Raw genomic sequence first — 17,093 nt, forward strand, 5'->3', positions numbered from 1 at the left:
AGGGCTAAGAGCCCAGTACTACTGTCCCAGTGCTTTCTGGAGAATTTGCTGGTTTGTTCAAAAGGGTAGGGCATAGATTCCAGGGTCAGAGCTGAGTTTGGATCCTAGCACCACCCTTCCCTGTCTGTGAGCCCTCAAGCAGCTTCCTCATATGTAAAATGGGCACAATTACAGTAGTTCCCATCATAGGGCTGGGAGGGAAAAGTGATGAGGTGACTCGTAGCTCAGTTCTGGCACAAGAAAGTGCTTAATAAATGGGGATGGATATGGGAAAAGAGTGGGATAAGGCGGGCCTAGATTTTCCAGTATGGAAGGACTTTTAGTCTGTTCCTGTATTTTGTGTATAGAAGGACGGAGGTCCATAGATGACAGGTCCAAAAGTCACACTGCTGTTGGGTCATCTGGCACCTGGGCTCCTGCTCCTTGTGGACTCCAGCGCTTGCCCTCCCGGGACACTCCTTGCCCAGACCGGCCCCTTCTGTCCTGGAGGGAGGGGAGAGTGAGGCTTGGTGGGGGCCTGTGACCAGGGCAACGGAGCTGCTCTGTCCACCACTCCTAGGACCGCCCCCTCAACTCCTATTAGGGGATGCACCTGCGGCATCTCCTGCAGTTACTAGTTACGGCCGCTGGGTGTCACCACACAGCAAAAAACCCACAGGCTGCCGGGAGGACAGGACCTAATGGGAGCTCTGATGGGACAGCGCCTCCAGACCCTGATCCCCGACCCCTGAATTCCTGCCCAGGTCGTTGGTCCGCTACAGACTACCTGCCAGGTGCTGGATCCACGCTCTCGCTAAAACTGCCAGCAGCGCTGTGAGGTGGGTGCAGTCACATCCCTTGTGAAGATGGGGATATGGGGGCGTGAGGAGGATAAGTATCTCATCAGAGGTGACAGGTGAGATTTGAACCACATTCTTACCTGCTGCGGCTCCTTGGCCCCACAGTAATGGTACCCAGTTCACAGGGTGGTTTGGGGGATTATACGATGTAGTGTATGTTAAAGGGCTTGGCACAGATCTAGCTGCTGCGGAACATAATAAACACTGATTGACCCAGAGGCAGGAGAGTGGGATCCAGATCCACCCACGTTTGAATCTCAACACGGCTATTTTCTTAATTCGAGATCTCTGGAGTCAAGTCGCTTTGCTTGTCTAAGCCTCTTGTTCCCCCGGCGAAAATGGGGATAATCACAGCTACCTGAAGAGCCGCTCAGTGGATGGAGGTAGAGGATGTAATGTGTCTGCCGAGAAGTGGGTACTTAACGGGACTGAGTGTTCGGGATTATCTTTTATTTTATGCCATGTAGACGGCAACTCTTCCCGGGCCTGTGGAAGAGGACAGAGGTCAGGGCTGGAGCCCTGGGGCAGGGCCTTGCACAGGCAGCTCCTGGCCCTCCCCTCCCGGCCAGGTCAGCCCCTCAGTGGGCCCAGGCCCTAGAAGGGCTCAGAAGCCTGGGGACGCTGTTGCTAGGCGCCAGTTGCTAGGTTACATACACACTGTTTCTCCTACATGGCCACCTCCAGGAGGACTGGCTTCTCTGGAGCAGCTCTGTCTCCTGCAGCCTCTCCCTGACCTCAGAGCCTCTGCAGAGGAAAGGTGAGGGTGGGGCCGCTGTGGCTGGGCTTCAGGGAGAGCCCAGCCAACTCCCAGGGGAGGCAGGCAAGGTTCGAAGCAGGCAAGGCCAGGGGAGCTGAGGGAGAGGGAGGAGCCGGGGGGGCTGGGAGTGAGCGTCCCAGTCTGACTTCTTGGGTGGGGGGCCGCCAAGAATTCCCCAGGCAGGAGGTTGTCATCTCTTTCATTCTGAGAGGTAGGTATGTAAGGTTCAGGTCGGGGGCAAGGAGTCAAATGCCCTAGGTCTCAATCCTGGCACTACCACCTATTATGAGCAAATCCTTTATCATTTGGAACCTCACTGCCCTGGCAGTAAATGGGGGCATGAGTTAATAATAAGGTGTGAAAGCCAGACTCGGTGGCTTACCCCTATAATCCCAGCACTTTGGGAGGCTGTCGGGTGGATCAGAAGGGTCAGGAGTTCGAGACTAGCCTGGCCAATATGGTAAAACCCTGTCTCTACTAAAAATACAAAAATTAGCTGGGCATGGTGGTGCGCACCTGTAATCCCAGCTACTCAGGAAGCTGAGGCAGGAGAATTGCTTGAACGCTGGGGTCAGAGATGCAGTGAGCCGAGATCGGGCTTCTGCACTCCAGCCTGGGCGACAGAGCAAGACTCCGTGGAAAAAAATAAAAACAAATAAATAAATAAATAATAAAAAATAAGGTGTGGAAAGTGAGAGGAGACATGAGGACTCTTAGGATAAAAGTGTGGATGATCGGTTTCGTCCTCAGTTTAAGGATGTGGGAGCTGGACCGGAGGGACAGAGGCCTGGGAGAAGGGGCCAGCTGCATGGGGGGTGGGGGGCAGATCTTCACCCCTTTGGGCTTCTGAGCCAGGCTTGGGACCCACAAGGCTTCCCGTGCTTCCTTTCCAGGCCCCCTGGGGCCCTGCCCCACGGAATCATGATGGGGAAACTCCCCCTGGGGGTTGTCTCCCCTTATGTGAAGATGAGTTCGGGGGGCTCCACAGACCCCCTGAAATTCTACGCCACCAGCTACTGCACAGCCTACGGTGAGGGCACCTTTGTGCAGGAGCCTCCCCCTGGCCGGGACAGGAAGGGAGGGGCTCTCTCTGAGGGAGGAGGACCCCCTCTGGCTGTCACACTGCAGTGCAACCCCGTCTGTCCGCTGAATCTGTCTGTCCCTAAGCCCTGCCTGGCGGCTCCCTTCTCCGATTCTGTCCCTGCAGTTCTGTCACTGTGATTTTGTCACACTGACCTTGTCCGCAGCCCACCCACTCCATTTCCTGCCATCACAGTCCTGAAAGGCCAGGCTTTCGAGGCTCCGGCCAGTGGTTCTGAGCCCTCCCCTGTCACTGTGACCCCCGGGCCCCTCAGAGGACAGGGGCCCTGCCTGGGAAGCCCTGCCTGTTTGTGACCCTGGGGCCTGTCTCTGGCAGGTCGGGAGGATTTCAAGCCCCGGGTAAGCAGTCACACAGGCACCGGCTACAAATCAAATTTCCGGCCCATGGTCTCAAGCCAAGCCAGCCTGGAGGCCTTGGATGACCCGACCATGGGGTACGGTCTATATGACCCCTTCCCAGCCCCTGCCCTGCTCATCAGACCAACTCCAGGTTTTGTGGATGGGGCCCCGGAGCCTTGCCTGGCGTCCTGGGTGGCTCAGGGCACGGAGGACCCCTGAGCCATCTGTGGGAGGGTGCAGGGAGGAGGGGAGGTCCTGGGCAGAGGACCTCTAGCTCAGCCTCGCCCTCAGGGAACAAGCCCGGGACCATTTCCAGTCCACCAGCAGCCAGAGTTACCGCCCCCTGGAGGTGCCGGATGGCAGGCAGCCCCTGCCCTGGAGCATGCACCAGACCAGCTCAGGCTATGGGCGGGAGCAGCCCTGTGCGGGGCCCCCGACCAAGGAGGTCAGTGCTGGGCCAGGGCTGGGAGAGTGGAGCCCTAGGGTGGGGTGGGGCTGGGGCTGCACTGCCCACAGTTGGTCAAGGTGGAGGTGACAGGGCTTGGAGCAGCTGCATTGTAAGGGTGGGGTCCACTCCTCTTTCTCGCCTTTGTCCTCATCCTTATCCCCACCCTCCCCATCACCTCCATTGCCTGCCCCAGCCCCACCATGACCTCCACCTCCATTTCCATCCCCATCCCTGCCCCATTCCCGTGAGCCCCACACTCCTATGCACACCTGTGAGCCCCATCGCCGTCCCTACCACCACCACTGCCCCCCACTGTCGACATCATTACCCCCATCTTTTATCTTTTCCATTTCTCTTTTTTTTTTTTTTTTTGAGATTGAGTCTCGAACTGTCACCCAGGCTAGAGTGGAATGGCGCAATCTTGGCTCACTGTAACCTCCACCTCCTGGGTTCAAGCGATTCTTCTGCCTCAGCCTCCCCTGCCATCATGCCCAGCTAAGTTTTGTATTTTTTGTAGAGATGGGGTTTCATCACATTGACCAGACTGGTCTTGAACCACTGACCTCAGGTGATTTGCCCGCCTTCGCCTCCCAAAATGCAGGGATTACAGGCATGAGCCTCTGCGCCCGGGCCATCTTTTTCATTTCTTTATTTTATTTTATTATTTACTTATTTATTTATTTTTGAGATGGGGTTTCGCCATGTTAGCCAAGCTGGTCTTGAACTCCTGATCTCAGGTGATCTCAGGTGATCTTTCCACCTCGGCCTCCCAAAGTGCAGGGATTACAGATGTGAGCTACAGTGCCCGGGCCATCTTTTTTATTTCTATCCTCATTGTTACCACCATTCCTATCATCAGCACCACCACCAGAATGGACAGCCATTCATTCATCCAACCTGTATGTTCTGAATATCTCTTTCATATTTGGAGATAATGAGTCAGTGGAGTGTGGGGAGTCGGAAATACAATGAGGGAGAAGTAGGGAGGAAGATAAATGAAGGAGTTGCAGGCTGGGTGCCGTGGCTGCTGCCTGTAATCCCAGCACTTTGGGAAGCCAAAGTGGGTGGATCACTTGAGGTCAGGAGTTCGAGACCAGTCTGGCCAACATGGCGAAATCCCACCTCTACTAAAAATACAAAAATCAGCTGGGCGTGGTGTCCAGTGCCTGTAATCTCAGCTACTGGGGATGCTAAGGCATCACTTGAACCTGGGAGGCGGAGGTTGCAGTGAGGCCGAGATTGCCTGGGCAACAGAGTAAGACTTCGTCTAAAAAAAAAAAAAAAAAAAAAAAAATGCTGGGCGCGGTGGCTCAAGCCTGTAATCCCAGCACTTTGGGAGGCCGAGGCGGGTGGATCACGAGGTCAAGAGTTCGAGACCATCCTGGTCAACATGGTGAAACCCCGTGTCTACTAAAAATACAAAAATTAGCTGGGCATGGTGGCGCGTGCCTGTAATCCCAGCTACTCAGGAGGCTGAGGCAGGAGAATTGCCTGAACCCAGGAGGCGGAGGTTGCGGTGAGCCGAGATCGCGCCATTGCACTCCAGCCTGGGTAACAAGAGCGAAACTCCATCTCAAAAAAAAAAAAAAAAAAAAAAAAGGGGGCCGGGCGCGGTGGCTCAAGCCTGTAATCCCAGCACTTTGGGAGGCCGAGGCAGGTGGATCACGAGGTCAAGAGATCGAGACCATCCTGGTCAACGTGGTGAAACCCCATCTCTACTAAAAATACAAAAAAATTAGCTGGGCATGGTGGCACGTGCCTGTAATCCCAGCTACTCAGGAGGCTGAGGCAGGAGACTTGCCTGAACCCAGGAGGCAGAGGTTGCGGTGAGCCGAGATCGCGCCATTGCACTCCAGCCTGGGTAACAAGAGCAAAACGCAAAAAAAAAAAAAAAAAGGGGGCTGAACACGGTGGCTTATACCTGTAGTTCCAGCACTTTGAGAGGCCAAGGTGAGCCTATCACTTGAGGCCAGGAGTTTGAGACCAGCCTGGTCAACATGGTGAAACCCCATCTCTACCAAAAAAGTACACAAAATTTAACCAGGCTTGGTGGCTTGTGTCTGTAGTCCCAGCTACTTGGGAGGCTGAGGCATAAGAACTGACTGAACCTGGGAGGTGGAGGCTTGCAGTAAGTTGAGATCACGCCATTTCACTCCAGCCTGGGCAACAGAGCGAGACTGCCTCAAAAAAAAAAAAAAAAAAAAGTAATAAATAAATAAATAAGAAGTGAAGGAGTTGCCCGTGCAGATCGGGAGGGTGGGAAGGGCTTGCTATGGAGGCCTGGATGAAGGCTTGAGGGAGGCCAGCGCCTCCAGACGCAGCTGTGTGAGGGACGAGTGGTCCAGGCAGTGCCAACCGCAGGTGCAAAGGCGCTGAGGTGGGCAGAAGGGAGACCAGTGGCTGGAGCTGGGTGAGGCGCTCAGGTCCTCATGGGCCACCAGCAGGACGTGGAATTCCCTGTGAGCGTGATGGGGAGGCTGCAGAGCTCTGAGCAGAGAAGGGACGTGCGGGTTTCATTGTAAAGGGACCCCCTCTGGCGGCTACACAGATACTGTGCTCTGTAGAGGTCAAGGGCACAATCAGTCAGGTAGTGACTGCCGCCCCCTTGACTGTCATTGGCTCTTCTTCCTCCCAGGTTCGGAAGGTCCATTTCGACACCCAGGAGCATGGGCCTCAGGCCATCACAGGGCTGGAGCCCAGGGAAGTGCCCCTCCTCCACCAGCAGCAGGGCCAGGACTCCCTGGCACGGGAGAACTTCCGATATGTGAGTGGCAGGTCGCTAAGGGCTTCGGGGTGGGGCAGAGGAGCCACACCCCCTGCCTCCTCCCACCTCCAGACAGGCATGGCACTGACTCACCCAAGAAGCCAACTCAGTGTGGACGCGGGGCGCCCAGAAAGACGGGAGAGCAAAGGGTTCGACACTGGCTCTTTCCAAAACACCATCAATGTGGCTTCTCTCGATTTAACGCTGATGCTCTTCCCCTGCCTTCTTCCTCTCGCTCTCGGGCCCTCCTGGTCTGGGTCCCTCTGGACCCCCGACTCATTACCAGGAGTCTGGCGTGGTGTGTGATGTGGTAGTCACAGTCCCAGGGGCACTGTGCTCCTGTGCGGGAATTCCTGGCCTTGCCATGCTCCACCCCAGAGAGACCCTGGTGTCCAGGGTGCGTACTGGCCCACCCAGGCCTCCTCAGAGCACAGATAGCCAACCCAGGTGCCCCTCCACCGCTGCCGCACGCCTTCGGGGCCCTGGTGGGCCACTGCCCCCATTCCTGCGACCTCTGTGTTCCAGGGCCCGCGCTTCATGACTTCAGAGTACAATTCCAAGTATCTGAGGGAGCCTCCACACGAGCCAGGTAGGCCCTGTCTGAACTCACAGCTCCCTCACCCTCCCTACTTCCTACCCCGAGGGGCCTGGAGCTGGCCTAGGACTAAGAAGGCACCACTGGAAGAAAGAAGGATGCACGGGTGGCTGGAGGGACGCGCCTCTCTGGGGCTGACCTCAGCGCCTTGGGCCTCCCAGGAGGGCGGCTTGGCCGACGCGTGCCCTTCCTGCTGCTTCCTCTCCGGCCCTCCGGCCTGGACACTGGAATCCTCACCCTGCTGCCCAGGATCCCCCTGACACAAGTCTCCAGTATCTTGGGGTCCGCTCCCTCCCACCTGCTGAGACACTGAGCCTCTGGAGGACACGTGGGTGGGCCGGGTGGCCTGGCAGCACAGGGGGCATGTCTTTTGTAGATCTGTTGCAGAAAAAATCAATCGGCGCCAAGGAGGGGAGTGGCTTCACCAAAGAGTCGCGCCAGAGCCCCATTGTCTTCCAGCCCCCCTCACAGTCCCTCCCTGGGGACCCGGTAAGTCCGCTGGGGTCCAGCTAGAACTTTCTGGGGCTTGATGCCCTCCAGTCTCAGGGTTTCTAGCTTCCCTAAAGACTATGAGCTGCAGAGCCCTTTGTTCAAACACAAGGTCAGAGAGCTTAGGTGAAAACCACTGCTTTGGTCCCATTCCCCCATTTTATGGATGAGAAGACTGAGGTCCAAGGAGATGAAGAGGTATAGCCGAGGTCATCCAGAGTTCAGACAAGAGCCCTGGCCTGCTGGCCACACTCAGGGTCATGCCTTCCTCTGTCTTCTCCCCAAACACTTCCCTTTTCTCAGTGATGCCCATGAGAGCTGAGTCTGGGCTGGAGCCGCCAGGGGCCTGGCCTGCCTCTGTGAGGCTGACACCCTCTGTGGGCCTCCTTCCAGGCCCTCCTCCCAGGCCAGAGTGTCACCACATCAAGCTTCCTTCCCAAGACTCACCTGCGTGTAAGCTGAGCTAAGGGGAAGCTGGGGATCGCCTGGCGGGGGGGGCGGGGGGACAGTTAGATCATGGCTCTGGAGGGCAGTGGGGGAGGTGGCCACATCCTGGTGCCAGTGGCTGCTTTGCTCCCTCCAGGGAGATGAGTTCCTACCTGTGCTGGCCAGAGGCTCTGACCGGGAAACAGCCTTCAGCCGAGGGAATGAAAGGGTTCTGAACCCCAGAGTGAGTGACCTTGGCGCCTCGCTTAGAGAAGGTGGGGGACAGGGAGGTTTCTGGGACAAGGTGGCATTTTGGGTCAGGCATTGAAGAATGAGAAGAATTAGGATATTTGGGGATGTGGAGGTAGGGCCCCAGGTGGAGGGCGAAGAGAGCCTGGACCTTCCTGGGGGCTGGAAGGCCAGGGGTGTGGTCTGAAGCAGACTTGGCTGGAAGGGGAAGGGAGGGTCGCTGGGGCTGCGGACAGGTTGCAGCTGTGTGTGCCTCTGCCTGCCTTCCCTCCATCCCTGCTGCCTCAGCCTGGCCACCTCAGCGTCCCTTCTGCTGGTGGCTCTGTCCCCTGCAGGTGCCCCCTTCCCACCCAGAACCCAGCAGCCTGAGTCATCAGCAGTTTCAGCCACCCCATCGGATGCAACAGACAAATGTTGCCCTGCTTGCCCGGGAGACTGTGGGGAAAAAGGTGAGACCTGCTACCTCCATTCTTCACCCCAAATCCCTACCCCTCCTGACATCACAAGTCCCCTGTCTACCCCTCTTGTGCAGGAGCCCACAGGGTTCAGCCTTAACAACCCAAGCTATGTCCGGAGCCCCCGTGATCCTGACAGGGATCATCGATTCCTGACCACCTACAACCAAGGGTGAGGTCTGCTTCCTGGTCCGAAGCTGAGACCCATTTGACAGACAGACAGACTGAGACTGGGATAAGTAATGAGCTCACAGCCTCCTGGATAAGATCAACGCTGAATGAATGTGGGTTCCCCAGAAGCAGACCCTAAGCCGAGAACTGGAGTGCAAGCACGTTACTAGGCGGTTGTTAGGCGTGTGGAGGTGGGGAAGTTGGATGGCGGTGGGAAGGCAGCAATAATGAGCATGTGACTAAGCCAGCGATCCCACGGGGAAAACTCGAGAAAACAGTGTAAAGCACATAACTCAGAGTTACCCCAGCCAAAGATGAGAGAGCTCAGGTATTTATACCCCCAGATCCATCAGTCATTGGTTAAGGGCTATCCCCAGGGCAGCATTAAACCCCAGGTGCCTCCTTGTTCAGGCAAAGCAGGTTCTAGCAACCCAAGGGTAGCCCTCCCACAGAGATGCAGTGCAGGGCACTGGTGACCAGGCTGGTGGGCATGAAAAGAACGGGGGGGTGGGTGCAAGGGGGTCTGGGGCAGCAGTGTCTGCTAAGACACTCCATCCAGCCCATGGTGAGTGGGCTCCATGGGTCCTCAGAAGGTCAACTCTGCTGTGCATTCCCTAGGTGAGGAGTGACTGTCCTGGGCATCAGGGAGGGCTTCCAGGAGGAGGTGGCCTCAAAGCCATGGGGAAGCCTCCCAGGGCCAGGCAGGGCCAGGACTCGGTGGGGAGAGCATTATAGGAGTGTTATAAAGGAAGTGTGATTCTTTTTTTTTTTTTTGAGTGCAATGGTGTGATCTCAGTTCACCGCAAACTCTGCCTCCTGGGTTCAAGCGATCCTCCTGTCTTAGCCTGCTGAGTAGCTGGGATTACAGGCGCCTGCCACCACTCTCGGCTAAATTTTATATTTTTAGTAGAGATGGGGTTTTGCTGTGTTGGCCAGGCTGGTCTCGAACTCCTGACCTCAAGTGATCTTTCTGCCTTGGCCTCCCAGAGTGCTGGGATCACAGGCATGAACCACCGCGCCCGGCCAGGAAGTGTAATTCTTAGGACAAACTCTTCTGAGCCAGGAAGTGCAAGCTTTCCTCACATCCCTCGTCTGTGTCCACCCTCTTCCCCTCCAACTCCTGGTCCTCCAAGGTGTCCCCGCCACCTCCCTGTCTCCTCAGGCTCCCCTTGCCCCAACCCCCTGCTCCGGGATACCCACCAAATCCATTCACGGAACAGACTTTAACTGAGCCCTGACTGGGTGCCAGGCGCTGCCCCAGGCCCTGGGAATTGGGTGCAACTCCTGCCCCACAGAGCTCAGACCTCAGCATGGGAGGAGACGTGCCTGTGGCTGCCGTCACTTCGTGAGAGCTGTTAGGTGATGGGCGGGGAGAAAGGGATCAGGAGGGCTGCAGTGGGCGAGGGTCACATTTGAAATCGGAGGCCTCGAGGTGACGTCTGAGCTGAGACTGAAAAGAGGGGAGGGCGGTGGCCTGGAGGAGCAAGAGTGTGACCTGGAAGGGCCATTGGTTGTCCTCTGTCCTCTGGCCTAAACCCTGAGGCTCAGAGGGGAGGAGCTGTGCTTCAGTCGCACAGCAGATTCGCCCGTGCTGAGGTGGCTGCTTCGTTCCCACGGAGGTGGGGGTCGGGGGGAGGCCCAGAGGCTCTTGGTGTGAGGGGTAACGATGTTCTGACCCTTCTGAGGCAAACATCCTCCGCCTGTGGCTCTGGCAGAGGCCAGCCCCGGCCCTCTCTGCGGGGTTCCTCCCGGCCGCCTGCCGTGCCCTGGGCTACTGCCCCGTGTCAGCCACACTTGCTGGAGCTTTCTGGTGCCTGCGGAGCCCTGGGGTTGTCATCACTGCTCTCTGCATTGATCTGTCTGCCCCGCTTTGCGCCCTCTGAACCTGGCTGTGCTCAGTGAAATGGAGGGAAATGGAAATGAAATGGAAGAAAGTTAAATTCGTGAAGAAGTGGATGAGACAGGGTCCCCACCCCAAGGTGCTGGCAGGCCAGGGACAGGCCAAGGATGGGGGTGTCACTGAAACTGTCCTTTTACACTCCCAAGAGTGTCTCGGTATCAGGTGGAGGGGAGGGCAGGCTTTTTGAGTAAGAGTTCCCCAAGCGGACGTGGGCTGAGGGAGAGCCAGATGAGGCGGGCAGCATGACAAAGGTGGGGAGGCTGGGGGCATCTGTGGGCTGACGGAGAAGGGCAGGAGGGGCTGCAGAGGTGGGCAGAGGCCAGCTTCCAGCCAAGGGCCCCTCCTCTCCTCCAGGTACTTTGAGAACATCCCCAAGGGTCTCGACCGGGAAGGCTGGACTCGAGGTGGCATCCGGCCCCAGACACCAGGAGGCTATGCCCTCAGCCAGCCAGTCAGCAGGATGGAGGCCACCCCCAAGCCCACGGAGAGCCTGCAGCACCTGCACCCCCACGTGGGAAGGTGGCACTCCCCCAAGCTCTGTTCTTTCTCCCTCCTCCTCCTCCAGGCCCTGCGCCAGGCCTTTCCCCTGCTCTCCTCTCTGGCTCTGTCGGTCAGTCTGTCCTCTGAGAGGCCCATCTCCTCTGGCTGGCTCTGGCCTCCCTTTTCCTGCCAGCACCCGCTTCTCCCCTCCTCTTCCTCCAGGGTCCCCTCCCCTCCTCGTGCTGCTCCTCCCGCTGCTCCTGCCCCTGTGCTCCAGGCCTGGTGGGCTGCCGGGGGAGGAGGAGATGGATCCAGAGATGAATGGACTGTGGTTCTGCCTCACCCGGCTCCTTTCTGCTCAATTCAATTCCTCAGAAATTACATTTATACCAACAATGGCCTGGAGTTGGCAGGCAAAGAACGCTTGTGGCTTGGCTGCCCTGGCTGAGCCCTGTCTGTGCTCTCTCAGGGAGGGTCAGGCAGAAGACAAGAGGCAAGGTCCAGGATCTGCCTGCCAATGCCAATGCTCTCCTCCTGCCTCCTGCAGAACCCTGGCCTCAGTCGACCCCTTCTACCGCGACACACCTCCCAGCAGCCGCTTCGGGGCACCCAGCTGAGCCCTCAGCCATTGGTAAGGGGCTGGGGACCCCCTCCCTCAGCTGCTCCCAGTGTGGGGGTGACCACTGGGGGTCAGCCCTGCCTCCCAAGCCCTGGGTTAAGCAAGTCCTGCCTGGGGACGCCCCTCTGAGTAGGGGGTGGGAGATCGGGGGCCTCTCGGACCCTCTTCTATCCCAGGCTACTGCACAGAACCACCCGAGTGTCCCCTTAGGCCTCGCCTCTGCTTCTCCCCCACAGGTTTGTCAGCCCTAGGGGACAGAAGCCAGCCAGGCTACTGTCTGTACCCCCAGTCCATCCCCCACAGGGACTTCCCCAGCTACTCTTCTAATGAAATAAAGAGCATTGAAGCAGAGACGTGTGACATTGCTGTCAGGGTGGCCAGGACACGGAGGGCTGAGCTGGACGAGGGTGCAGGGATGGAGGAGCTAGGGCCAGATTTGGAGTCGGAAGGGCTCAGCTGGCATCTCTGAGGAACCATGACATGATGAACCTGGCATTTGATCCTCCAGACTCAGTTTCCTGTCCTGAGACAAAGGGGTCCTCTATGGCCCGTGCTGTTTGGGAAAGTACTTGGTCACATGTGTGTGGAAGAACCCCAGGGAGGGGCAGGTGGGCCAGAGAAGGGGAGGGAAGCAGAGGCCGGGCTAGGGGACAGAGGAGAGTCTCGGACACGTGGACACCTGGACTCCGACCCAGAACGGGGAGGGGCTGATCACAAAGGCTGGTTCTACTTTCCCTCCCAGCCAGGGTGACCCAAGCAGGGTGGCCTGTTTGTGAGAATGAGAACAGGCAGCTCTCAGGCAGGTGCATTCAAGACAGCATCCAGGCCAGCTCGCAGCACCTCTTGTCACCTCAACCAAGCGCATTTATGCAGTGCACAACACTGCAACTGTATGCTGTGGCCTGCTTGCACCAGCTTCTTATAAATGAGAAGTGTGGACCCAGAGAGGGTGCGTGAGCTGCTCAGGATCACACAGGGCAGAAAGACAGCAGCAGCGCTGGGTTGGGGATGTCCCCTGTGCCTTGCAGCCTTGTCTGGGCACGCAGGCCCTCCTCCGACCCCCTGCCTCCACCTGTGTTCCTTAGTGGGGGTCTGTGGAGCGTGCTGCTGGTCCCAGAGCCTGTGTACCCAGCACAGTCTTGAACGGCAGGCCCGGGGGCTGTCCACAACCTGGCTGGGGCTCCATGTGGGCTGTGGGTGGCTCCAGCTGGTCCCAGCATGGAAGGAGGGAAGCAGAGGACACAGAGTCTCGGAGACAGACTCAGGACACAGCGACAGCCCGGACTGTGGGTGGCGACCTGCTAGTCCATGCCCCAGCAGTAGGGTGAGTCATCAAAGTGACTAGGCTGGGTCCTAGCCATGGCCAGAGTAAGGTGGAGAGTGAGTGAGTGTGGGATCAGCCAGCCCCTCCCTGCCCAAAGACACACACACACACACACACACACACACACACACAGGTACGCACTTAGCACAAAAGCACATGCAAGGCAGGGTGTGGTGGCTCACGCCTGTGATTTCAGCACTTTGGGAAGCCTAGGTGGGCAGATCACTTGAGGTCAGGAGTTTGAGACCATCCCGGCCAACATGGTGAAACCCCGTCTCTACTAAAAATACAAAAAATTAGCCGGGCATGGTGGCGCGTGCCTGTAATCCCAGCTACTCAGGAGGCTGAGACAGGTGAATCGCTTGAACCCAGCGGGCAGAGGTTTCAATGAGCTGAGATCGTACCATAGCGCTCCAGCCTGGATGACAGAGCAAGATTTCATTTCCAAAAAACAACAACAAAACGAAAAAGCACATGCAAATAGAAGCATACATGTGTGTGCAGACCCCCGAAGGCACGCACACGCAAACACATCTAGGCACATAAATGCCAACAGAAGTACACAGACAAACTAACACAACCACAAATGGAAACACAAAACAAATGTGCACAAACACACAGCTTCACATAAACACCCAAGACTCTTCCACATGCAGACACACACACGGCCAGCCTATATTGCTGCTCTGGTTTGAGTATTTGTCCCCCAACTTTCATGTTGCATTGGAATCCCCATGCTGGAGGTGGGGCCTGCTGGGAGGTGGTTGGATCATGGGAGTGGACCCCTTGCGGTTTGGTGCCATCTTCACTACAGTGAGTGAGTTCTTGTGAGATCTGGTTGTTAAAAAGTGTGTGTCACCCTCCACCCCTTGCTCCCGCTCCTGCATATGAAATGCCTGTTCCTGGCCAGGCACAGTGGCTCACGCCTGTAATCCCAGCACTTTGGGAGGCTGAGGCGGGTGGGTTAATTGAGATCAGGAGTTCAAGACCAGCCTGGCTAACATGGTGAAACCCTGTCTCTACCAAAATACAAAGTATTAGCCGAGCATGGTGGCAGATGCCTGTAGTCAGCTACTCAGGAGGCTGAGGCACGAGAATCGCTTGAACCTGGGAAGCAGAGGTTGCAGTGAGCAGAGATTGCACCACTACACTCCAGCCTGGGTGACAGAGTGAGACTCCAATTCAAAAGAAAAAGAAAGACATGCCTGTTCCCTCTACACGGTGGAAGCTTCCTGAGGCCTCCCGGTGTAATATCCCAGTGAGTTAGAAGGGATATTCAGCCACACACTGAGTTTCAAATTAAGAGTCCTTTTAATTAGCCAGCGTCCGAGAGACAGCTAATACTCAAAGTTCTCTCAGCCCCGAGGAAAGGGCTTGACTTCCCTTTTTATACCTTGATTTCGATAGGGGAGGGGGAGCCCAGCTGAAGCAGAATTTTACAGAAGCAGAACAGGCAAGTTAGCTAGTAACCAGAGGGAGAGGAGGTTCTCAGGACTGTTGGTTGCTAAGGGTAGTTCCAAACAATCCCCAAGGGGATTCAGAGAGTTATACACAGTAGCAGGTGTGCCTGCCAAGCAGGACGCAGTTACATTGGTTATACGGTGGGATAAGCGCAGCGTCAGCGTGACATAAGCACAGCGTCAGTGTGGCCCAGTTATGCACCCAGAGGGGCTGTGACAGGGAGGGGGAAGCTAGGTTGGAGTTTACAGCTAAGATGGAGTCAGTGATGCTAGCCCAGGGTAGGTTCTTACACCCAGAAGCAGATGCTGGTGCTATACTTCCTATACAACCTGCTGAACTGGGAGCCAATTAAACCTTTTTTCTTAGAAATCACCAAGTCCTGGGTACTTCGAGAATGTCCCCAAGCATCTAGACCAGGAAGGCTGGACTCGAGGTGGCATCCAGCCCCAGATGCCTGGAGGCTACACCCTCAGCCAGCTGGTCTCAGGGTTGCTGTTTGTTTGTTTTTGAGACAGGGTCTCCCTGTGTCACCCAGGCTGGAGTGCAGTGGCATGACCATGGCTCTCTGCAGCCTCAACCCCCTGGGCTCAAGTGACCTTCTCATCTCAGCCTCCTATCTGTGTCTACAGGTGCACACCATCAGGCGCAACTAATTTTTCGCATTTGTTGTAAAGATGGGGTCTTGCTACGTTGCCAAGGCTGGTCTCAGACTCCTGGGTTCAAGCGATCCTCCCACCTCGACCTCCCAAAGTGCTGAGATTAAAGACATGAGCCACCATGCTGGACACAGAGACACAAAAACAGATGTACAGAGACTTACAGAACAGACACACACACACACACACACCACACACCACACACATACACACATACACACTCACCACACACATACACACACACACACACACACACACACCACACACACACAACACACACACCACACACACATTGCACCTCATCTCTATTTCACGTCTTCATTTCTTCTCCTCCGAGTATCCTTTTACAGCTCATGTTTCCTGCCCATCCTTCCTCTACCTGGGGGGTGGGGGACATGGTACCGGGGACACCGGAGCCTGATCACACCCCTTTCCACCGTCTCCCACCTCCCTCGTCTTGCACCAGGCAGCAGCTTGATCAGGGCAGGGGGAGAAAGCATGAGGCACTGCAGCGGAGAGGGCAGGCTGGTCAGATTTTGCGGGGTCTTGAAGGCCGTGTTAAGGAGCTCCCCCTCAATTATGAGGTCCAACAAAGGGACAGACCATGTATGCCTTCTTCACACTGAAAGTCCAAAGCCCAGGACAGTGCCTGGCACATATGGAGGTGCTCAGTAAATAGCAGATGAATGAATGAATGAATGAATGGCTATGGCAGATGTGGGCATCTGGGTGTCACCCACCTTAACACCAGTATGTCAGTGGCCCAGCCTCCCCGAGTCCGTGTGGTTGGCTCCTGCTTTTCACCCCCACCTGTCCAGCTGCCATGGCCACGGCCCTTAGGGACCACTGCTTTACCCCAGGATGCCCCGTTCCTCTCTGTGTGAGCCCCTTGGTCTCCCCTTGCACGGAGCTCAGCCTCTGACCAGCCTCATGAAGCTTCCCTGCAGTTCCCTAAGGGCCTCTACATTCCAGCCTTGGCCCCTGGTAGGCACCAAGACCAGGGTAGAGTTAGTGCTGGGAAATTCCCTGTGTCCCCAGGACAGGAGGAGGGGACATTTTCTACCTGGTGGTTCCTCGGGATGCCATCCCTGTTGAAGGGACATCCTGCTGTGTGGCTTCCTTCTCCTGCTCTGTGCTGTCAGGGGAGAGTGGGAAAGTTCCGGTCTCTCAGCTTGAGAGTTTGGAAGACATGTGAGGCAGTTAGCCCCTAAGGGATGGCCCAGAGGAGCAGGTCAGGGGCGCTGACCGCGTGGCTTCATTTTCAGTGGCCTCATCCCCTTTGCTCCCAGACAGCATCAGCCAGAGCTCTTTCCCCTCCAGGCCCAGGCAGTCAGCAGAGCGTAGCTGTCACAGGCCTGAGCCCTGGAATCTGACTGCCTGGGTTCAAATGCCAGCTCTGCACAACCCAAGACAGCTCCCTGCCATCAGCCGGTCACCTAAGACTTCTGTGACCTCCAGTGGTCACCTACCCATTCTGAGCTTCAGCTAATAGCAGCAGCTGCCTTCTGGATGAAATCCAACATGCACAGAGTACACACAAATAGAAGCTGCCCAATGCTAGGGCAGAGGAAACAGAGGCCAAGACGGAAGTAGAGACTTGGTCAAGGCCACAGTGCAGCTTGTCACAGGGTCTGGCCTCTGTCTCCTGCTTGGACCTGGGTGGGCCCCCTCAAGACTTTTCCCTGAGGCCGAGCTAGGTGGCTTATGCCTGTAACCACAGCAGTTTGGGAGGCTGAGGCTGGAGGATCACTTGAGCTCAGGGGTTCGAGACCAGCCTGGGAAACAAAGTGAGATGGTCTTTATAAAAAATCAAAGAAGCTCACACCTGTAATCCCGGTGGGCCGAGATTACGACACTGCACTCCAGCCTGGCAACACAGTGAGACTCCACCTCAAAAAAAAAAAAAAAAAAAAAGCCATAACATTTTGGCTGGGTGTGATGGCTCATACCTGTAATCCCAGCACTTTGGGAGTCCAAGGCAGGTAGATCACAAGGTCAGGAGTTTGAGACCAGCCTGACC

The 17,093-nt window shown here is 56.5% G+C and overlaps 1 protein-coding gene across 2 annotated transcripts; it reads left to right on the forward strand.

Annotated features, from left to right (window-relative positions):
- Nucleotides 1–1,382: 1,382 nt before the first annotated feature.
- On the forward strand, nucleotides 1,383–11,983 carry SAXO4 (stabilizer of axonemal microtubules 4). Of its 2 annotated transcripts, XM_003920200.3 has the most exons (14): nucleotides 1,383–1,596; nucleotides 2,490–2,626; nucleotides 3,014–3,131; nucleotides 3,328–3,481; nucleotides 6,120–6,248; nucleotides 6,774–6,837; nucleotides 7,220–7,332; nucleotides 7,726–7,785; nucleotides 7,916–8,002; nucleotides 8,343–8,456; nucleotides 8,540–8,634; nucleotides 10,888–11,052; nucleotides 11,561–11,644; nucleotides 11,869–11,983. In XM_003920200.3, the coding sequence occupies exons 2-13, from the start codon at nucleotides 2,518–2,520 to the stop codon at nucleotides 11,628–11,630; spliced, it is 1,278 nt and encodes a 425-aa protein (XP_003920249.2). In that variant the 5' UTR covers nucleotides 1,383–1,596; nucleotides 2,490–2,517; the 3' UTR covers nucleotides 11,631–11,644; nucleotides 11,869–11,983. The 2 variants fall into 2 exon arrangements, with proteins under 2 accessions (XP_003920249.2, XP_074257670.1); XM_074401569.1 differs by having other exon boundaries at nucleotides 11,561–11,977.
- Nucleotides 11,984–17,093: the final 5,110 nt, after the last annotated feature.

The sequence above is a fragment of the Saimiri boliviensis genome, chromosome 6 (genome assembly GCF_048565385.1).
Source record: "Saimiri boliviensis isolate mSaiBol1 chromosome 6, mSaiBol1.pri, whole genome shotgun sequence".
Classification (NCBI taxonomy): Eukaryota; Metazoa; Chordata; class Mammalia; order Primates; family Cebidae; genus Saimiri; species Saimiri boliviensis.